Source organism: Delphinus delphis, chromosome 3, assembly GCF_949987515.2.
Source record: "Delphinus delphis chromosome 3, mDelDel1.2, whole genome shotgun sequence".
NCBI lineage: Eukaryota > Metazoa > Chordata > Mammalia > Artiodactyla > Delphinidae > Delphinus > Delphinus delphis.
Genome location: NC_082685.1, coordinates 3,581,666 through 3,599,539, shown reverse-complemented (window position 1 = coordinate 3,599,539; position 17,874 = coordinate 3,581,666). Strand labels below are relative to the sequence as shown.

Genomic DNA, 17,874 nt, shown 5'->3' with positions numbered 1-17,874 from the left:
GGCACACAGGCTTAGTTGTCCCACAGCATGTGGGATCTTAGTTCCCCGAACTAAGATCGAACCTGCAACCCCTGCACTGCAAGGTGGATTTTAACCACTGGACCACCAGGGAAATCCCTTATTTGTAGACTTTTTCATGACGCTTTGTGCTTTCCAAAGTGGCATGGCTTCCAGGAAATAAGCAATAGGTGTAAAATGTTTGTGCAGAAAAGTGTGTAGAACATGCCACTACTTGTGTTAAAATATACAAAGCTGCTGTGGACTGAAAGTGTCTCCCTGAAATGTATATGCTGACACCCTAACCCCCAGTGTGGCTGTATGTGGAGATGCCCCCCCCGAAACAATTAAGGTTAAATGAGGTCAGAAGGGTGTGGCCCTGGTCCCCTAGAATTAGCATGTCCTCAGAGTCCCTGGAGAGCTCACTTGCTCACGTCAAGGAGAGGCCACGTGAGGATGCAGTGAGAAGGGGGCTGTCTGCAGGCCAGGAGGCGGGCCCTCGCCAGGAACCAACCCTGCCAGAACTGAGCTCAGACTTCCAGCCTCCAGAACTGTGAGACACTCATTCTGTAGCTTAAGCTGCCTGGCCTGTGTTTTGTTGTGGCAGCCCAAACAGACTAATAAAATAGCTCTTCTTCACAAATAGAACGTTTCTAGAATTTTCCGGAACTTGGCAGGAGTTGGAGGGAACTGCCTGTATGCAGTATATCCTCGTGTACCCGCTCATTTTTGTATCCCCGGTGATGGTTTAACACGTCTACAGGTTCTGATGTTCCTCCTTCAAGGCACAGAGCCTAATTCTCCTCCCGAATAAGGTGTGGAGCAGGAGATGGCCTGAGAGTCCCGAGTAGGTCATAAAAGGCACAGAGGCTCTTCCCTGCCTGCTCTCGGGCCGCTGTGTAGTAGAGAGGCTCAAGCAGCGTCTGGGAGGCCCACGTGGGGAGGAGCCACGTGAGGGGGCCTCCGGGAAGCCCCGACTCCCCACCCCACCCCGGTGCCACCCTTCATCATGCAGCCGATGCCACTACTGCAACCTCATGAGGGACCCTCAGCCAAGACCCCCCCAGACAGATCACTCCCAAATTCTCGCTGAGAGATAATGAATGTTCGTCTGCAGCCACTAGGTCAAGGGTAACTTTTTAAGGCAGCAATCGATAAAAACCCCGTGCAGGTATTATCCACTAAACATCTGAAGTAATCAAACCATGTCTGCCAGCCGCTGGGAAACTGCAGATTTGCAGTTTTGGAGTTGAAAGGCTCCCCGGGTCATCTGGGCCCCTGGGCCTGCAGTCAACATAACCAAGCCCCAGCATGAGCACGTGCAGGCCAGCAGGTTTCAGAGTGAGGTTTAATGCCATGTGTGTTCACACACCAAAGTTATTTCCACCAACGTAGGAAACCTAACTCGCGCCGTGTATTTCCTCGAGGTCAATCCCAAGAGCCTGGGCCGTTCCAGATGCAGATGGAAGGGGGCAGCACCACCAGACACCTGGAGGGGGAATGAAGCAGGGTGAGCAGCAGATGCTGAGCGCCCAGTAAGAGCACAGACGCCGCCAACAGGCTCTAACACCAGATCTGGCTGTGCCACTTAGGAGTCTGTGAAATGGGGATGCGCGTGCACTCTGGGCTGTCAGGTGGGCAGCACAGCGCCAGGCTCGTCAGTGCTCATAGCAGCCCGCCCAGGGAGGCCAGCCTCCACTTTCCTGTCTGTAAAACGGGGCATCCCTCCGCCCCACCCAGGGTGCAGGCTCAGCCTCCAGGACTGAGCCCCGAGGGGCAGCGCCCACTCCCCAGCCCCACAAACCGAGGCTGCTGGCTGGCAGCTCTGCGCCACCAGGCAGGAGGCTAGTGCAGGGCTCCGCCCTCAGGCAGGGTTCTCCAGGTGTGCCCCCAACACCTGCCGGTCCAGCCCTGGACCTGCGGGGAACACTGCTCCTCTGCTGCTCAGGAATCCCGGGCTACACCAGCCGACAGCTGCTGAAACTTACCGGAGGGGTCCGAGGGGGATGGGTTTAATTAATCGTCCTTCTTGAACTTGCCGTTGATGTAGGGCACCCAGTCCAGAATCAGCCGCCAGTCAGTGGCCCACACCAGCCCCAGGGCTCCCACGGTGCCCCACATGCCCACTGTGGGTAACCTGCAAGAACGGGGGTCAGGCCTCACCCTCCCGGTAGCGTGGCCGGATCCCCCCCATCCCAAGCTGCCATTTATCAGGTGCCCACACCACCCCCACACACCGGGCCCTGCCCAGCTTTGTGGACACATCCTGCTGATGACCCCGAGGGCAGGCACCAGGCAAGTGACCCTGAGGCAACTCCATTCCCATCTGCTTTCATATGAGGATATGCATGAGGGTTTTTTTTGTTGTTTTTTTAGTAAATTTATTTATTTATTTTTGGCTGCACTGGGTCTTCGTTGCTGCACACGGGCTTCCTCTAGTTGCGGTGCACGGGCTTCTCATTGCGGTGGCTTCTCTTGTTGCGGTGGCTTCTCGTTGCGGAGCACGGGCTGTGAGCGTGCGGGCTTCAGTAGTTGTATCACGTGGGCTCGGTAGTTGTGGCTCACGGGCTCTAGAGCGCAGGCCCAGTAGTTGTGGCACACGGGCTTCGTTGCTCCGTGGCATGTGGGATCTTCCCGGACCAGGGCTCGAACCCGTGGTCCCCTGCACTGGGAGGCAGACTCTTTTTTTTTTTTTTTTTTTGGGAGGCAGACTCTTAACCACTGCGCCACCAGGGAAGTCCCTGATTAAGGTTTTATTTGAGGAATTCCACTAAAAAAAAAAAAAAAAAAAGCCCAAGCTTGTAAAGCATAAGGATATCTAAACTTTGCAGGTAGGCACGTTAATGTGGTTTGCAGCAGCTCGATCCCTGAGACAGCCGATGGACTGAGGGAGGTGTGAGTTATCAGGGTCCCTGTCTCACAGATGAGACCAAGGCACAGAGAGGGCAAGCCATGCCCCGGAGACACACAGCCCACCGGGTGCAGAGCCGAGGCAGGGACTCCAAGACCACCACACTCCACATTTACGTCCATTGATGGGCAGGGTCCAGGACGGCCCCAATAGTCCCACCTCCTGGTGTTCACACCCCTGTACAGCCCCTCCCCTTGAGGTCGGCAGGATCCAGTCACTCGCCTCTGATAAATCAAATATGAGAGATGATGGGCTGTCACTTCTTTCGTTTTGGTTTGGTTTTCTTTGGCCGCACCACACGGCTTACGGGATCTTAGTTACCCGACCAGGGATTGAACCCAGGCCCCGGCAGTGAAGGCGCCGAGTCCTAACCACTGGACCGGACCGCGAGGGAATGTCACTTTTGAGATGGACTTTTAGGGACTGGCTCCGTCAGGGCGTGCTCGTTTGCTCTTACCCTCTCTGCGGGGAGCCAGCTGCTAGTTTGTGAGCTGCCCTGTAGAGGGGCCCCTGTGGCAGAGGATTGAGGGTGGCCCCCTGCTGCAACCACAGGTGTGACCTGGAAACACATCCTCCAGTAAAGCCTTCAGATGAGACACTGAGCAGGGGACTCAGCTGTGTTCCAATTCCTGACCCACAGTAACTGATAATGAATGTCTGCAAAGCTGCTGCATTTGGTGGGCTCTTTGTTATGCAGCGACAGAGAACTCTCACAGGCTCCATCACTGGTCTGTGCAGGGGCAGAATTTGTGCATGGGTGCCCACTTCACCGGATCGCCATAACCCATGGGCCTGGGGTGTTGGGGTGGAGAGATGGAAGCAGCAACACCCCCTCCCCAACCTGCCTCACCAACGACACCCCCTGCTCCCTGGGGAGACCCTGGGGAGAGGCCCGTACAACTCAACTTTGCGCCTTGGTGGGGTCCCGGGTTATTGCTGCTTTTGGAACAGGCTCTGGGGCAGGTGTCACGAACAGAGAGGGAATCTTTCCTCTCACTGCCCAACAGCTTTGAGGGGTGCTGAGGTCAGAGGAGCCTGCCCTCAGGGAGGCCTCCACCGCCCGCCCCCCTCCGCCCCGCCCCGCCATCATCCTGGCCACTCCCCTTGGGGCCCGGTGCAGCTCACAGAGAGGGAGGTGGCCACACGCCTGACCTCCACGGGGCACCGAAGGTGATGATGCTGCTGACAGTCCCTCGTGGGACTTCTTTACACCCTCACCACCTCTCCTCCCCCTCCTCACAGGAAGACGCCCGGAGGAGCTGAATGCAGAGTACCCCGCTGGTGAGCGCGGATGCTCCGAGACTGAGACCCCACAACTCCATAGTGTCTCCTGGGGGTGAGTCCCGCTTCCTGGCCTCAGGAAGCCAGTGTGGGTGGGACAGGACTGCACCCACCCCCTTTATTACTTTACATCAACCTCATGCCGTGGATCACATCGGTTTAATTTTGTTCTGGTCCACGACCTAGAGCGTCAGCCAGGAAAGTTCCGTTTATCGCTGTGTCTCCGGCACCCGACTCAGTGGTAAGTGCGAGCACACATCAGTTGCTCAGTGGGTGCTGCTGCCGACTGAACGAAACCCTGGATGAGAGGGTCGCTGCTCTGACCACGCGCAGATGGGGACGGACCGACAGCGCCCGGAGGCTCGAGCCGCCCGCGGTAGGGGCTGCAGGGGCCGCTGGCGGTCCCACCCGACGCCAGGGACGGACTTTCGTCCTGAGCCTGGGTCACCCCAGCTGTAAAGCGCCACTGTCACTGTCCACCCGAAGGTCCCTGCCGGGGCTCAGGGACACGACTGCGGAGTACAGGCCCGCTGTTTCTCAGCGCCTCACGTCGTGTGCTCCCCAATCCCGGCTGCCACGTGGGGTCACCCCCATCCCACCCGCCTCCCACGGGGGTCAGTCAAGGACAGGCGCAGCCCTCGGCTTCACAACAACGTCAAACAAAAGCAAAGCCAGGAGCGCATAGGGTCAGTTTCCAGCCCCAGGAGCTGAGCCGGGGGTGCTGGGCGCGGACTGGGTGGGCACCATCGCGGCCCCCAGGCAAAGCGCCTCAGGGTTGGGGGCCAGCCACTCGCGGGGCAGACTGCGCCGCCGCTCTGTGCCTCAGTTTCCCCATTTGGGACCTGGGAGGACAAGGGGTCCGGGGGCGGTAGCCGCATCCTCACCAGTTTCTGGCCAGCTGGCGGTAGCGCGGGCCCACGAACCGTTCCAACATAGCGGCGCCGTCTCAGCTCAGGGTGACCCTGGCCCCTCCGGCTCGGGCGCACTGCGCAGGCGCCGCCCCAGCAGCGCGCAGGCCCGCAGGGAGGCCCCGCCCCGCCCTGCCCGGCCCAGCCCAGCCCAGGCGGGGTGACCGCTCGAGATCCGGGGACCGCCGCCGCTGCGCGCGCAGACTCGGAAAATATTTGCACTCACTTCCGGGGAGGGTCTGAAGAACGCAGACTAGAGTGGGCGGGCCAGGGAGGCGGGGCTTTCTGACCACGTGACGTGAGTACGCGGGGTCTGCCTCTCCGCTCCAGCGGTCAGAGTGGCCCCAAGCTGCGCAACGTCCAGCGAATAAGTGTGGCCCGCGACATTTGACTGGTGAGTTTGTGTCCTTATTACGTGCCAGAACTTTATTTACAGTTAAAGAAACAGGCCAAACAGGGAAGGGTTAAGCCCAGAGTCGCACAGAGGGGAAGGGTGGGATTTGAACTCCCTTTTGGAGGAATTAGGCGTTGTCACTGGACTCGCTGTGTGTGGGACCTTGGCCAGATGACAGCGCTTCCCCGACCCTCGGTTTGCTGGCATTTTGTTGTCTGTTGCTCAGAGGCTCGGTGGCAAATTGTTTGCACGTTTCGATTGGGAGTGATTCCTCATTCCGGCAGCAGAGGGAGGCCTGGTTCCTCGCGCTGTCAACATTCAGGATGCCACCTGTTAGCTGATGGACCCAGGACAGGTGGGTCCTCCTCCCTCGGCTTTCCGCCGCCCCAGGCTCGCTCGGGCTCGCCTTCTCCTTTCACCGCCTCCGGGGTCCCAGCGTCGAATGCAGGCTTGGAGATGCGGACTGGACACTGTGGGGTTTGTCTAACCAGCCCAGCCCATCCTGCTGGGATCGGCCCCTCGGCACCCTCCAAGACTGCGGTTCCCAGAGGGCTGCAGATTCTCACCTAGCCCTGGCCTCCGACCATGGGGTTGGTTGGAGACCATGGTCTGGGCAGGAGGGGTGCTCGTTGCTATTGAGTTGAACATTGTTTCTCCGCCTTTCCAGTTGCCCTGGGATTTTTGAGCTTGGGATCAGAGAGGACCTGAATTAAGTCTCTGTCCTCGATGGAAACTTAAAAAGTGGGATGTAGGGGCCACCCTGGAGATTGTAGAATCTGAGACAGAGATTAGAAATCATGAGACAGAGACTAGACCTGCGTGAAAAGATGAGCAGAAGTGGGCATAGAGGCCTTGGGGCTGCAGGTCCTGGATCCAGCAGTTTCTGAAGCTCTGCCGCATTGTTCCTTCTGCTTAATGCACTTCAGCTCACGAGGCAGAATGCTTTTCATTTCAAGTGATAAACGAAGAACAAAAACTGGCTTAAGAGAACAGAAGGAAGTTCTGTGGCATGTTAGATGGCTTCAGGCACAGCTGCATCCAGGAGTCTAGCAATATGATTATGAATCTTCTCTCTATCTCTCAGCTCTTCTTTCCTCTGTGTTGCCCTTACTCTGTGGTGAACTCTGAGCAGAGGCACCCAGAAACTCTTGGTTGACATTACAGCAACCCTTGCAGGAAGATGGCACCTCTTTCCCAATAATCACAGAAAATGCCCCCAAGCTGCTTCTCATTCGCGTGCTGTGGAAACAGGGCAGAGTTGGCCCCTCTCATTTGAGGATGTGGGCTGAAATTGGAGGAGAATCCCCAAAAGAAAATACCAGGATTCTGTGACCAGAAGAGATGGTGGATAAGCAAGAACGGTTGGCCCCGCTCGCACCCTGCTGGCCCTCTGCCCTGGCCTCCTGGGTTCCATGCAGGATCCCTATCTGGCCCTCAGGAAACGGAACGACTTTTCTTGTCTTCATCAATGTGAAATTCACATAACATACAATTAGCCATTGTAAAGTGTAGAATTCAGTGGTCTTTAGTACATTCACAAGGTTGTGCAACCACCACCTCCATCTAATTCCAGAACATTCCATCACCCCAATAAGCCCCGTCCTCATCAGCAGTCACTCCACCCCCCACCCCCTTCCCAGCCCTTGACAACCAGGAATTCACTCTCTGTCTATGCATCTGCTTGTTCTGGACGTTCCCCATCAATGGAATCACACCCTGTGTGTCCTTCTGTGTCTGGCTTCTCTCACTGAGCGTCGTGTTCTCAAGGTCCATCCACACTGTAGCGAGTGTCAGGGCTTCACCCCTTTTCATGGCTGAGTGATGTTCCCCTGTGTGGAGGGACCACATGGTGTTTATCCGTTCATCTGTTGGATTCTTTTCTTTTACAATTTTTACAACTTTACTGATGTATACTTGACCTACAAAAATGCACGTATTTAAAACATACAACTTGGTATTTCGACATATGTGCACACCCATGAAACCATCACAGTGTGGAGATAATGAACACCTCCCCCTCGTCCCCTGGAAGTTTCCTCCTGCCCCTTTGGGACCCCGCCCACTCCCCCCTCCAGCCCCTACAACCACGCTACTGTGAATTAGTCTGCATTTTCTAGACTTTTCTACCGAGAATCATAGAGTATGTTCTGTTTGGTGTCTGGCTTTGTCCACGCAGCGTAGCTATTTTGAATCATCCAAGCCATTGTTTCCGTCAGAGTTTCATTCTTTCCACTGCTGAGTCGTGGACCATGGAGTGGGTGGACCCTTGTGTTTACCCACTGACCTGTTGAAGGACATTTGGGTGGTTTCCACGTTTTGGCGATGGGAAAGGAATCTGCAATGAGCAGTTGCATCCAGGTCTTTGTGTGGACATGTGTCTTTGTGTCTCTTGGGTGGATGACTGGGGTGGACTGGCTGCTGGCTGACTTGTAGGGGAGGCTTATGTTTAACTGTAGAAGAAACTGCCACAGGCTTTTATTATTGTTGAGGTGTAATTGATGTGTAACATGTTAGTTTCAGGTGCACCGCCAAAGTCTTTTCCAAAGTCCTTGTATCTGTTTGTGTTCCGACCAGCGAGGTATGAAGAGTCCCTGTTGCGTTTGGATGTTTTGCCGTTTTAAAAAAGGGCACAGATGCTATTAATTTCCTGTGGCTGCGTGACAAATGACCACAAGCTGGGTGGCTTAAAGCAACAGAGGTTTATCCTCTTCCAGTTCTGGAGACCATATGTCTGAGATCAAGGTGTCACAGGGCTGTGGTCCCTCCGGAGGCTCCAAGGGAGGGTCCTTTCTGCCTCTTCCAGCTTCTGTCCCCTGCCACCCCGCCCCCACCCCACCCCGGCATCCCTTGGCTTGTGGCTGCATCCCTCCAGCCTGTTGTCACGTGGTTTCTCGTCTGTGTCTCTTGTCTTCTTTTATAAGGACACTTGTCATTGATTTGGGGGTCACCCTAATCCAGGATGATCTTGAGATCCTTAACTTGATTACATCTGCAAAGACCCTTTTTCAAAATAGGATGCCCTTCACAGGTCAGGACGTGGGCCTTTCTTTTGTGGTTCCCATCACCCTGCTGCAGCCCGGCACCATCTGTCTCAGTCAGGCATGTCCCTTCCCTCCCTGGCCTGTGGGTGTCAGGGCTGTTCCAGGACCGGGCTCTGCACGTTCTCTGTCAGCCCTGGAGGGCCCGGTGGGCATCCAGCAGATGGGGAGCCGCAGGCTTTGAAAGGCTTGGACTCAGGAACACACCTGCGACACCACTGGCACTGTCAAGCCACACACACATCCACCGCCCCAGTTTCCCTGTGCCCAAGCCCCTGCCACCAGATTTCTCTGACCTGAGTCAAGCAGATGCTCCTTCAAGAAATTTTCATGGAGCCAACCCCTGCTGGGACAGAGAGGCGACGCCTCCCTGGATAAGGATTTTGGCACCTTTAAGATATTTTTAGACACCTGTATTGAGATATAATCCACACACCATACAATTCACCCATTCAGTGTGCATCAATCATTCAGTGGGTTTTGGTGTATTACATTATTTATTTTAAAATATATTTGTTTTTATTTATTTTATTTATTTGGCCGCGCCAGGTCTTAGTTGAGGCATGTGGGATCTAGTTCGCTAACCAGGGATAGAACCTGGGCCCCCTGCATTGGGATCCAATAAAGATGTTAAAATACATACATACATACATACTAACTCAGGGAGTGGCCTTCTGCCAGGAGCCAGTCAGCTTCCACATCCCGGGAGCCCTTATTCCAAGTGCAGTTCCCTGGCTTTGCCCGAGGAACTTTGCTTCTAGAACAAGGAATCACCGTGGCCACCTTTCCCAGTGTCTGCGGCCTTGCTCACCACCACCCCATCAAACCCCGGTTGAGGGCTGAACTGTGTCCTCCCAAGAGGACATGTTCAAGTCTTGACCACCCCCCACCCCTGCTACCTGTGAACGGGACCTTATTTGGAAATAAGGTCTTTGCAGATGTGATTGGTTAAGATGAGGTCATGCTAGAGATTTTGCGGCCCTAAGGCAATGACAGGTGTGTGTGTAGGAGGGACACCTGGACACAAGACACACAGGGAGAGGCCACCTGAAGATGGAGGTGGAGATCAGGGTGATGCGGCTGCAAACCGAGGCACACCTGAGGCCCCCAGAAGCTGGAAGAGGCAGGCAGGAAGGACTCTCCTGGGGGGGGGGGGGTGGTCAGGAGGGAACGCGGCCCTACCACACCTGGACCCGGGACATTTGGCCTGCAGAATGTGTAAAAACAGATTCCTGTGGTTTCCAAGCCCCCTGCCCGCCCGCCGAGCTGTTTTAGCTGTCCAGATGTGCAGTGCGGATAAGTCCACAACACCCCGGGCCATCCTTGGTGGGATGTACTCAGGCCACCTAGTGAGCGCCTACGCCGACACCGGGGGCACCACCTTCCCAACCCCTCTTTTCATCTGTAAGCACACAGCAGCTGAAAGATCCAGGGACAGCAGAGTATTGTCATAAAATGTCACATTTATTGCTACAGTGCTGTTATGTACAGGTCTCCAAATCGACTTTAGAGGATCGTTATTAAAAATCCCAAAGAATTCAGCCAGCTGTGTTGACACTTATATAAAATTATTCTACTTAAAAAACTTTTTTTTTGTTGTTTTTAAAAAAATCAGTTATCCTGAGGCACTCAGAGCACAATTTTCCCTGTAATTGTAGTTCTTCCCCTCCCCCAAGGCTACTTTTTCCCGTGCTGGGTTAATCTCATTATATATATATAAAATATATAAAACTTAAATTATATATGTAATACACAGTTCAAAAGTTTGTGGGCCTCGGGGGGGCCGCAGAGGCTCCTCAGCCCCTGCCCATCTGGGTCTGTGGGTTAGGCCCGAGGCAGAGGGAAACTGAGGCAGGTTCCCCAAAGAGAGACAAGACCCACAGACCAGGGGAGTCACCAAGGAGAGTCCCCTGATCGGTCTTAGGGGCAGACCCCAGGGGATCCCAGGGACCTGGAGGTGGCCCCGGCCCCAAGCTGGGATGTCCCGCTCCTGCTGGCCTTGGGGTTCCCTCAAGCTTCCCGTGGGGCACCCGGCCCCCAGCCGTGGGGAGTTCCAGTCTTGAGGAGTCAGGCCGCCCCAGTACTCGGGGAGTGAGGGGGTTTGGGGGGAGACACCTGGGATGCTGGTAGGGTGGGGTGTACGCAGCCAGCCTGGGGGTATGTAAGGCCTCTCTGCAGGGGGTAGAGGGAGGGCAGGTGAGACCCCAGCAGGCCTGACCCCACACCCAGGTGACACGTAAGGTGACCAACCGCCCTGGACTTTGTTTAAACCTGGGACAGCCCAGGCCGAGTGGGTTCCCCTGAACATACGGGAGAGAGGGCTACTTGGGGAGGCCTGGGAGCTGGCACCCAGGGCCTGAGAGCGGCTCAGCCTCCTGGTTTGCAGTGGGGCGTCAACCCTGACAGACACACAGCCTGGGGGCCTTTCTGGGCAGGGGGATCCTGTAACTTCCCCAGTCCACACCAGGAAGGCCACTCGGGGAGCAGGGGGTTTCTGTGCCAGAGTTCAGAGAATGAAGAACGGGGTGTTTAGGGAGGCCCCCCAGCACCACGCTCAGCAACGCAGGCCCCGGGCCCAGGAATGCTGCTCCTCACAAAGTCCCGTCTGAGAGAGGTCCCAGGATTTGGAGGGATGTGGGGCTGGCAGGCCGCAGGCAGGGGCCTGGGGGACCCGAGCTGCTTGCGGGCAGGAACCTCAGCTGTGTGACAGGGGAGCGTCCCTGCCTCCTTGGAGGTGCCCCAGCAGGGTGTCCCCCTTCCTGAGGGAGGGGAGCAGATCTGGCAGGGGAGGCCCCCACCAAGCAAGGGCCCACCTGCTACTTTGCAGGGAGCAAAACCACAAGAGCAAGCCCCCCACACTAGAACCTGAACTGGACGGCACCTGCCACCCCTGGTCCAGTGGCTCCCGGGGCGGGGGCACCTCAAGTTTACACGGGATCTTTTTAAAGTTTTTTGGCCACGCCACGTGGCACGAGGGATCTCAGCTCCCCGACCAGGGATTGAACCCGTACCCCCTGCATTGGGAGCGTGGAATCTTAACCACTGGACCACCAGGGAAGTCCTGGGGTCTTTTTAATACAACTTTTAATAACCTTGTTGATCATGAAATGCAATGCTCATTTCTAGAAACAGCAGCAAAAATAGCAAGACACACGAGACTTTTATACAAAAAAATTTGTTGCTTAGAAAACATACGCAAAAAAAGCTAAAAAAAAAAAAGAGACCAAAGGCATCATTCTTACTAATTTTCTTCTACATTAAAAAAAAAAAAAACTCTCATAACTAAGTTTCCTTTTATTTTCCTTAAAAAAAAAAAAAAAAAACCTCTCAGGCGTAGGCACAAGTTGCTGGTTGGTGGCTGCCGACCAAGCTGGCTCCGCACAGCATTTCCCTCCTGTGAACGGTATGTTTGAGTCTTCACGTTTTATACTTAAGGCATTCATTTTCTTGTCTGACAACATGTATATACCAAAAACAAAAACAATGCTCCTTGCCGCCCAGGCCTGGGCAGCAGGGCCGAGACGCAGTTTCAGGATCCATCAAGCCAAAGGCCTGGCGGTGGTGTTGCCTCCGGAGCGCCCAGGGCGGTGTTGGCTCAAGGCTGACCACGGGCTGCGTGGGGTGGGGACCAGGCTCCTGGCGTTGACTGTCCCAGGTTAGACCAAGGTGGGGTCACTCGTCTGGGCAGCGTTCCTGTCACATGTGCCCGGCAGGGTTGTGGGCCTCGCCCAGGCCTGGGTGGGCGGCCGACAGCACCATCTGGGCATCTCCGACCACGCCGGACACCTTCTCCTCTTCTCGGCGCTTCAAGCAGGCCGCTTTGGGGTTCAGGTTACGCTCTGGGGGGAGGGGGAGAGCACTGTGGGAGAGGGTCCCCGGGGGGAGGAAGAACTGGGGGGGGGGCCCGCACGGCTGCTCCATCTCTCGACCTGTCCCCGTCCCCGAGAAGGCCATACGGGCCGGGGGTCTACAGAGCAGGATGAGCGTCGGGGGGCGCCGGCGGCTCAGGTCCCCGGTGGGCGGGAGGGCGGGGCGGGGCCGGCCCGGGCGCCTACCTCGCACCTGCTGCTCCAGGCCCAGGATGACCTGCACGGCCTGCTGCAGGATGAGCAGCTTGGTCTGCGCCTTGTCCGACTTGAGGTGCAGCTGGCACATGCGCCCCAGCTCCCGGAAGGCCTCGTTAATGTCCCGCACGCGCACCCGCTCCCGCGCGTTATTGGCCATGCGCCTCTCCCGGTCCCTCAGGTCTTTCTCCTCCAGGGACAGCACCTCCTCCGTACTGCTGGGTCACAGCACCGGGGCCCCGTTAGTCCCGAGCGGGGGTCGTGGGGAGGGCACCCGCTGGCTGCGAGTGCGCATGCCGTGTGCCTGGCAGGAGGTGGGGCCTTGACCCCCACCCGCGCATGTGCATGGAGCTGGGCGCAGCCCTTGCCCCCGCCCGCTCGCCGTGCCCAGGACCGGCCAGGAAACAGGGAGGCCCCATGCCCCCCACCCCCAGGATGACGACCTTCCCCGTTCAGAGCAGCTGCTTGCTGGGTGAAGGAGAGCTAGGCCTGGGGCTCCCAGAGCTCAGGACACTGAGTCCACAGAAGCAAACCAGCTCACAGCCTGGAGACCCCTCATGCCTGGGCGCCGCAGGACTGCACCTGCCCCACGTTGGACCCTGGCTGCCTGAGAGCTGGGCCTGGAGTGGCCGCCCTGAGCCCTGCCTGGAGGACCCTGAGGCCTGGCCCTTGTGCTCTAACCGCTGGGTGGCGGGCACAGTGTTGAGTCCCCCCAACGAGTCTGGAACAGGGGCTCAGAGAGCTGACCACGGGGTCCACACCCCAGCTCAGGCCCCCCAGGGGCGCAGCGTGGGGCTCTGCACGAACAACCTCTCCATCTGCCTGTTTCCCTGGGAGCCCGTCCTGCCCGCCCACCCTGCCCTCGGGCCTGAGCGACCCCCGCGGGTGGCGGCGGCGGCCGGAGCTCAGGACAAGCGTGCAGACCAAACTGACAGACAGGCCTCGGGGCCCCTTTCTTCCCTCAAGTCCCGATGGGGGCCGTGGGGGAGGAAAGGCCCGGGTCGCAGCCCTGCCGTTTCAGCGCTTGGGCGCAAGTGCGAGGTAAGGAGGGCAGCCGGTGGGAATGAGGAGGTGGGCGGCCAGGGTGGGGGAGCACGGGGGGCAGAGAGCAGAGAGGCGGGCGGACGCGGCGTGACGCCCATGCCGCCGTGGGGACGCGGAAACCCCAGAGCTCAGGGGACAGTGGGCGGCAGGCCAGGGCCCTAGCTCCGGTCCAAGCGACAGCGCTGCAGGAGAGAAAGGGTTAATGGGGCAGCGAGGGTGGGGTGGGGGTCGTTAAGGAATCAGTGGAGGGAGTCACACAGCCTCCCTGACCCTCACTCAGCCTTGGGGATGGGGGGTGAACCCCACCTGCAAGTGGGGACCGATGGGCTCAGGCGCCCCACGAAGTGTCTGCTCAGAGCTAGAGCGACAGTGACATTCTCTGGGAGCCAGGGGACACGAGTCCCTGCCAGCCGGACTCTGGGCTTCCTCAGAAGGAAGGGCTGGGCAGGTGGAGTCTTTGGGGTCTGAGGAGACAGTTCTGTGCCAAAGTGCCCAGGGCTACAGGGCTAGGAGTCGAGAGTCTGTTCCTCTCACTTGAGGAGACAATGGGATGGGACTTCGCTGGCGGTCCAGTGGTTAACACTTCCCCCGCTTCTACTGCAGGGGGTGCGGGTTCAATCCCTGGTTGGGGAACTAGGATCCCGCCTGCCAACGCAGCACGGCCAAAAAAACCCACTGGAGACAGCAATGGGGCCTGGCTAGGCAGAGGGCCCACGGTCAGGAGGGAGATGGTCACTGAGGAGGGAACGGCCACTGCAGAGGATGGTCACTGGGGGGATAGTCACAGCAGGGAAATGGAAAACGGTCGCTGAAGGGGGGCTGGTCACTGTAGGAGGCGGAAAGTCAGCAGAGGAGGTCACTGCAGGGGTGATGTCACTGCAGGGAAAAGGTCACAGGGCAAGGGAGAAAGGTCACAGCGGGGGATGTCACGCAGGGGAGGTGGGCTCCAGGAAGGGAGGAGGGGAGAGCGAGGGCAACAGTGGGGGAGGGGAGCGGCGCCCCCACTGACCTCGCACCTGCTGCTCCAGGTTCAGGATGACCGACACGGCCTGGTGCAGGATGAGCAGTTTGGTCTGGGGCTTCTCACTGTTGAGGTGCAGCTGGCACATGCGCCCCAGCTCCTTAAAAGCCTCATTGATGTCTCGGACCCGCAGCCGCTCCCGCGCGTTATTGGCCACCCGGCGCTCCTTCTCCCGCTCAGCCTTCTGCTCTGGGGGGAGAAGGTCGTCCTCGTCCTCGTCCGGGCTACGGGGCCAGGGGCCAGAGGGAAACAGTGAGGCAGGGCCGGGCAAGGGCCTGCCGCGGCCTCGGGAGCCGGCGCCCCGTGCGTGTGCACGGGCGCCCTGAGAGGCCCCCGTGTGCATGCGCAGCCGGCGCCCTCACGGGGCGCGCGTGCGCAGCCGGCCTGTGGGGGTGGGGGGGGCGGCACCTGGTCCTGGTGCGCGGGGCCTTGAGGTCCTTCTTCTCGTCCTCGGCGGTGTCGGCCGCCACGTTCTCTCCGTCCTCCTGCTCCTCCCGCTTGATGTCGCCGGGCCCTGGGGCGGCGCCGCGCCCGAGATCTGCAACGGGCCGGAGTCAGGGGCCTCCGTGCGCAACGGTAAGCCACCCAGAAGCCCACCAAGAGCGGGACACCGGCCTCACGCCACACGCGGGCACCCGTTCCAGACCCCACGGACCGAAAGGCCTTCAGAAGAAAGTGCGCCGAAATGTCGTGGCCACTCAGGGGCGGAAAACTGTTTCCTAAAACGCTAAGGAGCTGTCCTCAAAAGAAACAGAAATCGATAAACTTGAATATATCAAAATTGGGAACTTCTCATCACCAAGAAAATAAGCGGCTGCGCCACTGGACAGAAGACGCCGTCACGTACAAGCCAACAAAGGGCAGGTCCCCACGATCCCAAAGAACTGCTACAAGTCAGTGCGGACGTGATGGAGAAGCCCGAGGGGGGCAGGGAGGGCCCCCGGGAGCCTGCAATCTGCGTCATCGCTTCAGGAAATGCTGAAATGCTGCGGGTCTGAGTATCGCTTATGGGTGTGACCGCTTTGGAAAACACTTTTTCCGCCTTATCTGGAAAAGGCGGGCACGTGTGTGCCCAGCAACCCTCCAACCCAGAATCACACCCGCCACCAGGAGACACGCTCGGAAGGTTCGGAAGAGCGCCCACGCGTGGGCCCAAGTTGGGGCGGGACCTAGTGTCCCGTGAGGCCAGGGCTGGTCCTTGCATGGCAGCTGAGCAAGCAGTCGGGTGGGAAAGCCACCCAGTAGGACAATGACCCACAAAACCCCGGGCCCAGGCCACATAAAGAGACCCGCGGCCGAGGGCACACAGCTGCTTGAAACCACCACGTGGCCGCGGGACTGGCCTGGGCTCTCCCGCAGCTGAACCGCACGACGCGGGCAGTGCTTAAAAGACCAGCTCGGGGGCTCCCTCAGAACTGCTGCCACCAGGCCGGGGCATCCTGGGCCCTGTGGGGGCTGAGCGTCATCCCTGCCCCTGTAACAGCCAAAGATGTCCCCAGACGCCACCCAGGTGTGCAGTGACAAAATCTGGACACCCAGTCAAGAGTCAGGCTGGTTCTGGGGCTGCAGGGCCCTCAGGCGGGCCTGAGGGTTATGTGGTGGGTTCAGGGGGGCCTTGCGGTCAAATGCGCGCAGCATGTGGCACAGCGCATTTTTCACCAGGTCGATGGGGGCAGGGTGGGTGTAGTCCTGGATCCTCCCCAGGCCTGGGTCTCACCGGCTGTTGCAGGGTCAGCATTAACTGACCCTGGGACGGGACCCTGTGACACCCAGGGCCCCAAACCCCAGTGGGCATGCGCAAGCCTGCCCGTTACCCCATTCTATAGCTAACCTCGTGCCAAGTGACTTTGCCCCTCTCGCTACTGCTGGTTTCTCTGCTTCCCCAGACAATTAACAACCCAGAACTCCACCAACGCCGCCCCACTTGCCCTGACGGGGCCCTCAACTCAGCATCCAATGTAGTGCACCCTCCTCCAGGCCCCTCAATGCCCGCCCCCCCGATCTGCCCGGGACCCTGGCCCCGCCTAAGACCCTGCCCCACCTGGGACCTGCCCAGGCTCCCCACCATCAACTCCACTGTGTGCCAAGGACCCCGAGACCCCACCTACAGACTGGAACCGTACCTCCTCCTCCACATCTGCAAATCCTTCAAAGCACCTGGAAATCGCACACCACTGCCCCCTCTTCGGCCCCTCACAGGCCAGTCCACAGCATCCACCCACACCATTCCTCCTGGACCAGCAGTCCCCCTCTGCCCTGTTTCCCACTTCCAACCCAAGCCCCCCACCCAGTCTGTCCTTCCAGTAGCAGCCACCAGAGGACGTCTATGAGCACCTGAGCAAGGCCCTGCCCCTCTTCTACCCACAGCCCTCCAGGGCCCTCACCTCCCTGGGGTAAAAGCCCAAGTCCTCCCCAAGGCCCTGCACGACCTGCCCCATCCCCTACCCCGTCCCTGCCCTCCTCCCTCTCTCCCCCTCGCTCACTCTGCTCCAGACACACGGGCCTCCTTGCTGTTCCTCCAACACACAAGGCACAGCTCTGCCCCAGGGCCTTTGCACGCGTGCACCCACACACACACAACTCTCTCCCCAGCACTCATCCTGACACGCTTCCTTCACCTTCCAGTTTCCGCACAAGTCACCCCCTTTCTCTGCCTGATCTGTTTTGTTCCCTGGTGCCGAGAAAAGTGCCAGACACACGATGGACACTAAACATACGCCTTTTGGGACTCTTCCGATTGACCGGGCGAACAGAGAGAGAGGTAGCAACCCACCCCGGAAGCAGCAGGGCCCCTCCCAACCCGTGGGATCCTGGTACCAAGCCAGGTAGAGCTTTGGTGATGTGGCAGGGGGCATCTCCCCCTCTCCGCACCAGTGCCCAGTTAGTTACCCTGGACCTCAGTTTCCTCAACTGGAGATGCGGGTGGACAGTCCCGGGCCCATAGGCCACCGGGAAGGTTGGCGGGTGGCTCTCAGTCCCCATTTTCCAGAGGAGGAATGTGGCTCCAAGGAGGAGTGACACCTACTGGCGGGCCCACGGTGTGGGCCACCTGGGGTGCAGCCACCTCTGCACAGGGGACGTAACAGGGACTTACCGCTGTAGGAGTCAGGCGGCCGGGAGAGGTCGGGGAGGGCCACGTGGTTGTGCACGAGGCCGCCACTGCTGGAGAGGCCGTCCTCCGAGTGGCTGCCGCCCACCTGTGGACGAGGGGGGTTA

General features: G+C 58.5%; 1 protein-coding gene across 11 annotated transcripts in view; it reads right to left on the bottom strand.

The window, feature by feature from the left end:
• Positions 1 to 9,956: 9,956 nt before the first annotated feature.
• The window catches only part of TCF3 (transcription factor 3), a 35,847-nt gene continuing 27,929 nt past the window's right edge, over positions 9,957 to 17,874 (bottom strand). For 4 of the 11 annotated variants that reach the window (XM_060007369.1, XM_060007370.1, XM_060007375.1 and 1 more), the window contains 4 exons: positions 17,753 to 17,855; positions 15,067 to 15,196; positions 14,647 to 14,882; positions 9,957 to 12,368 (listed from right to left, as the gene is read on the bottom strand). In XM_060007369.1, coding sequence (XP_059863352.1) covers positions 12,226 to 12,368; positions 14,647 to 14,882; positions 15,067 to 15,196; positions 17,753 to 17,855 — 612 coding nt within the window. In that variant the 3' untranslated portion in view covers positions 9,957 to 12,225. Of the gene's footprint in view, positions 12,369 to 12,584; positions 12,812 to 14,646; positions 14,883 to 15,066; positions 15,197 to 17,752; positions 17,856 to 17,874 lie in introns of those variants that run through there. The other 7 variants (XM_060007371.1, XM_060007372.1, XM_060007378.1 and 4 more) reach the window with 7 other exon arrangements.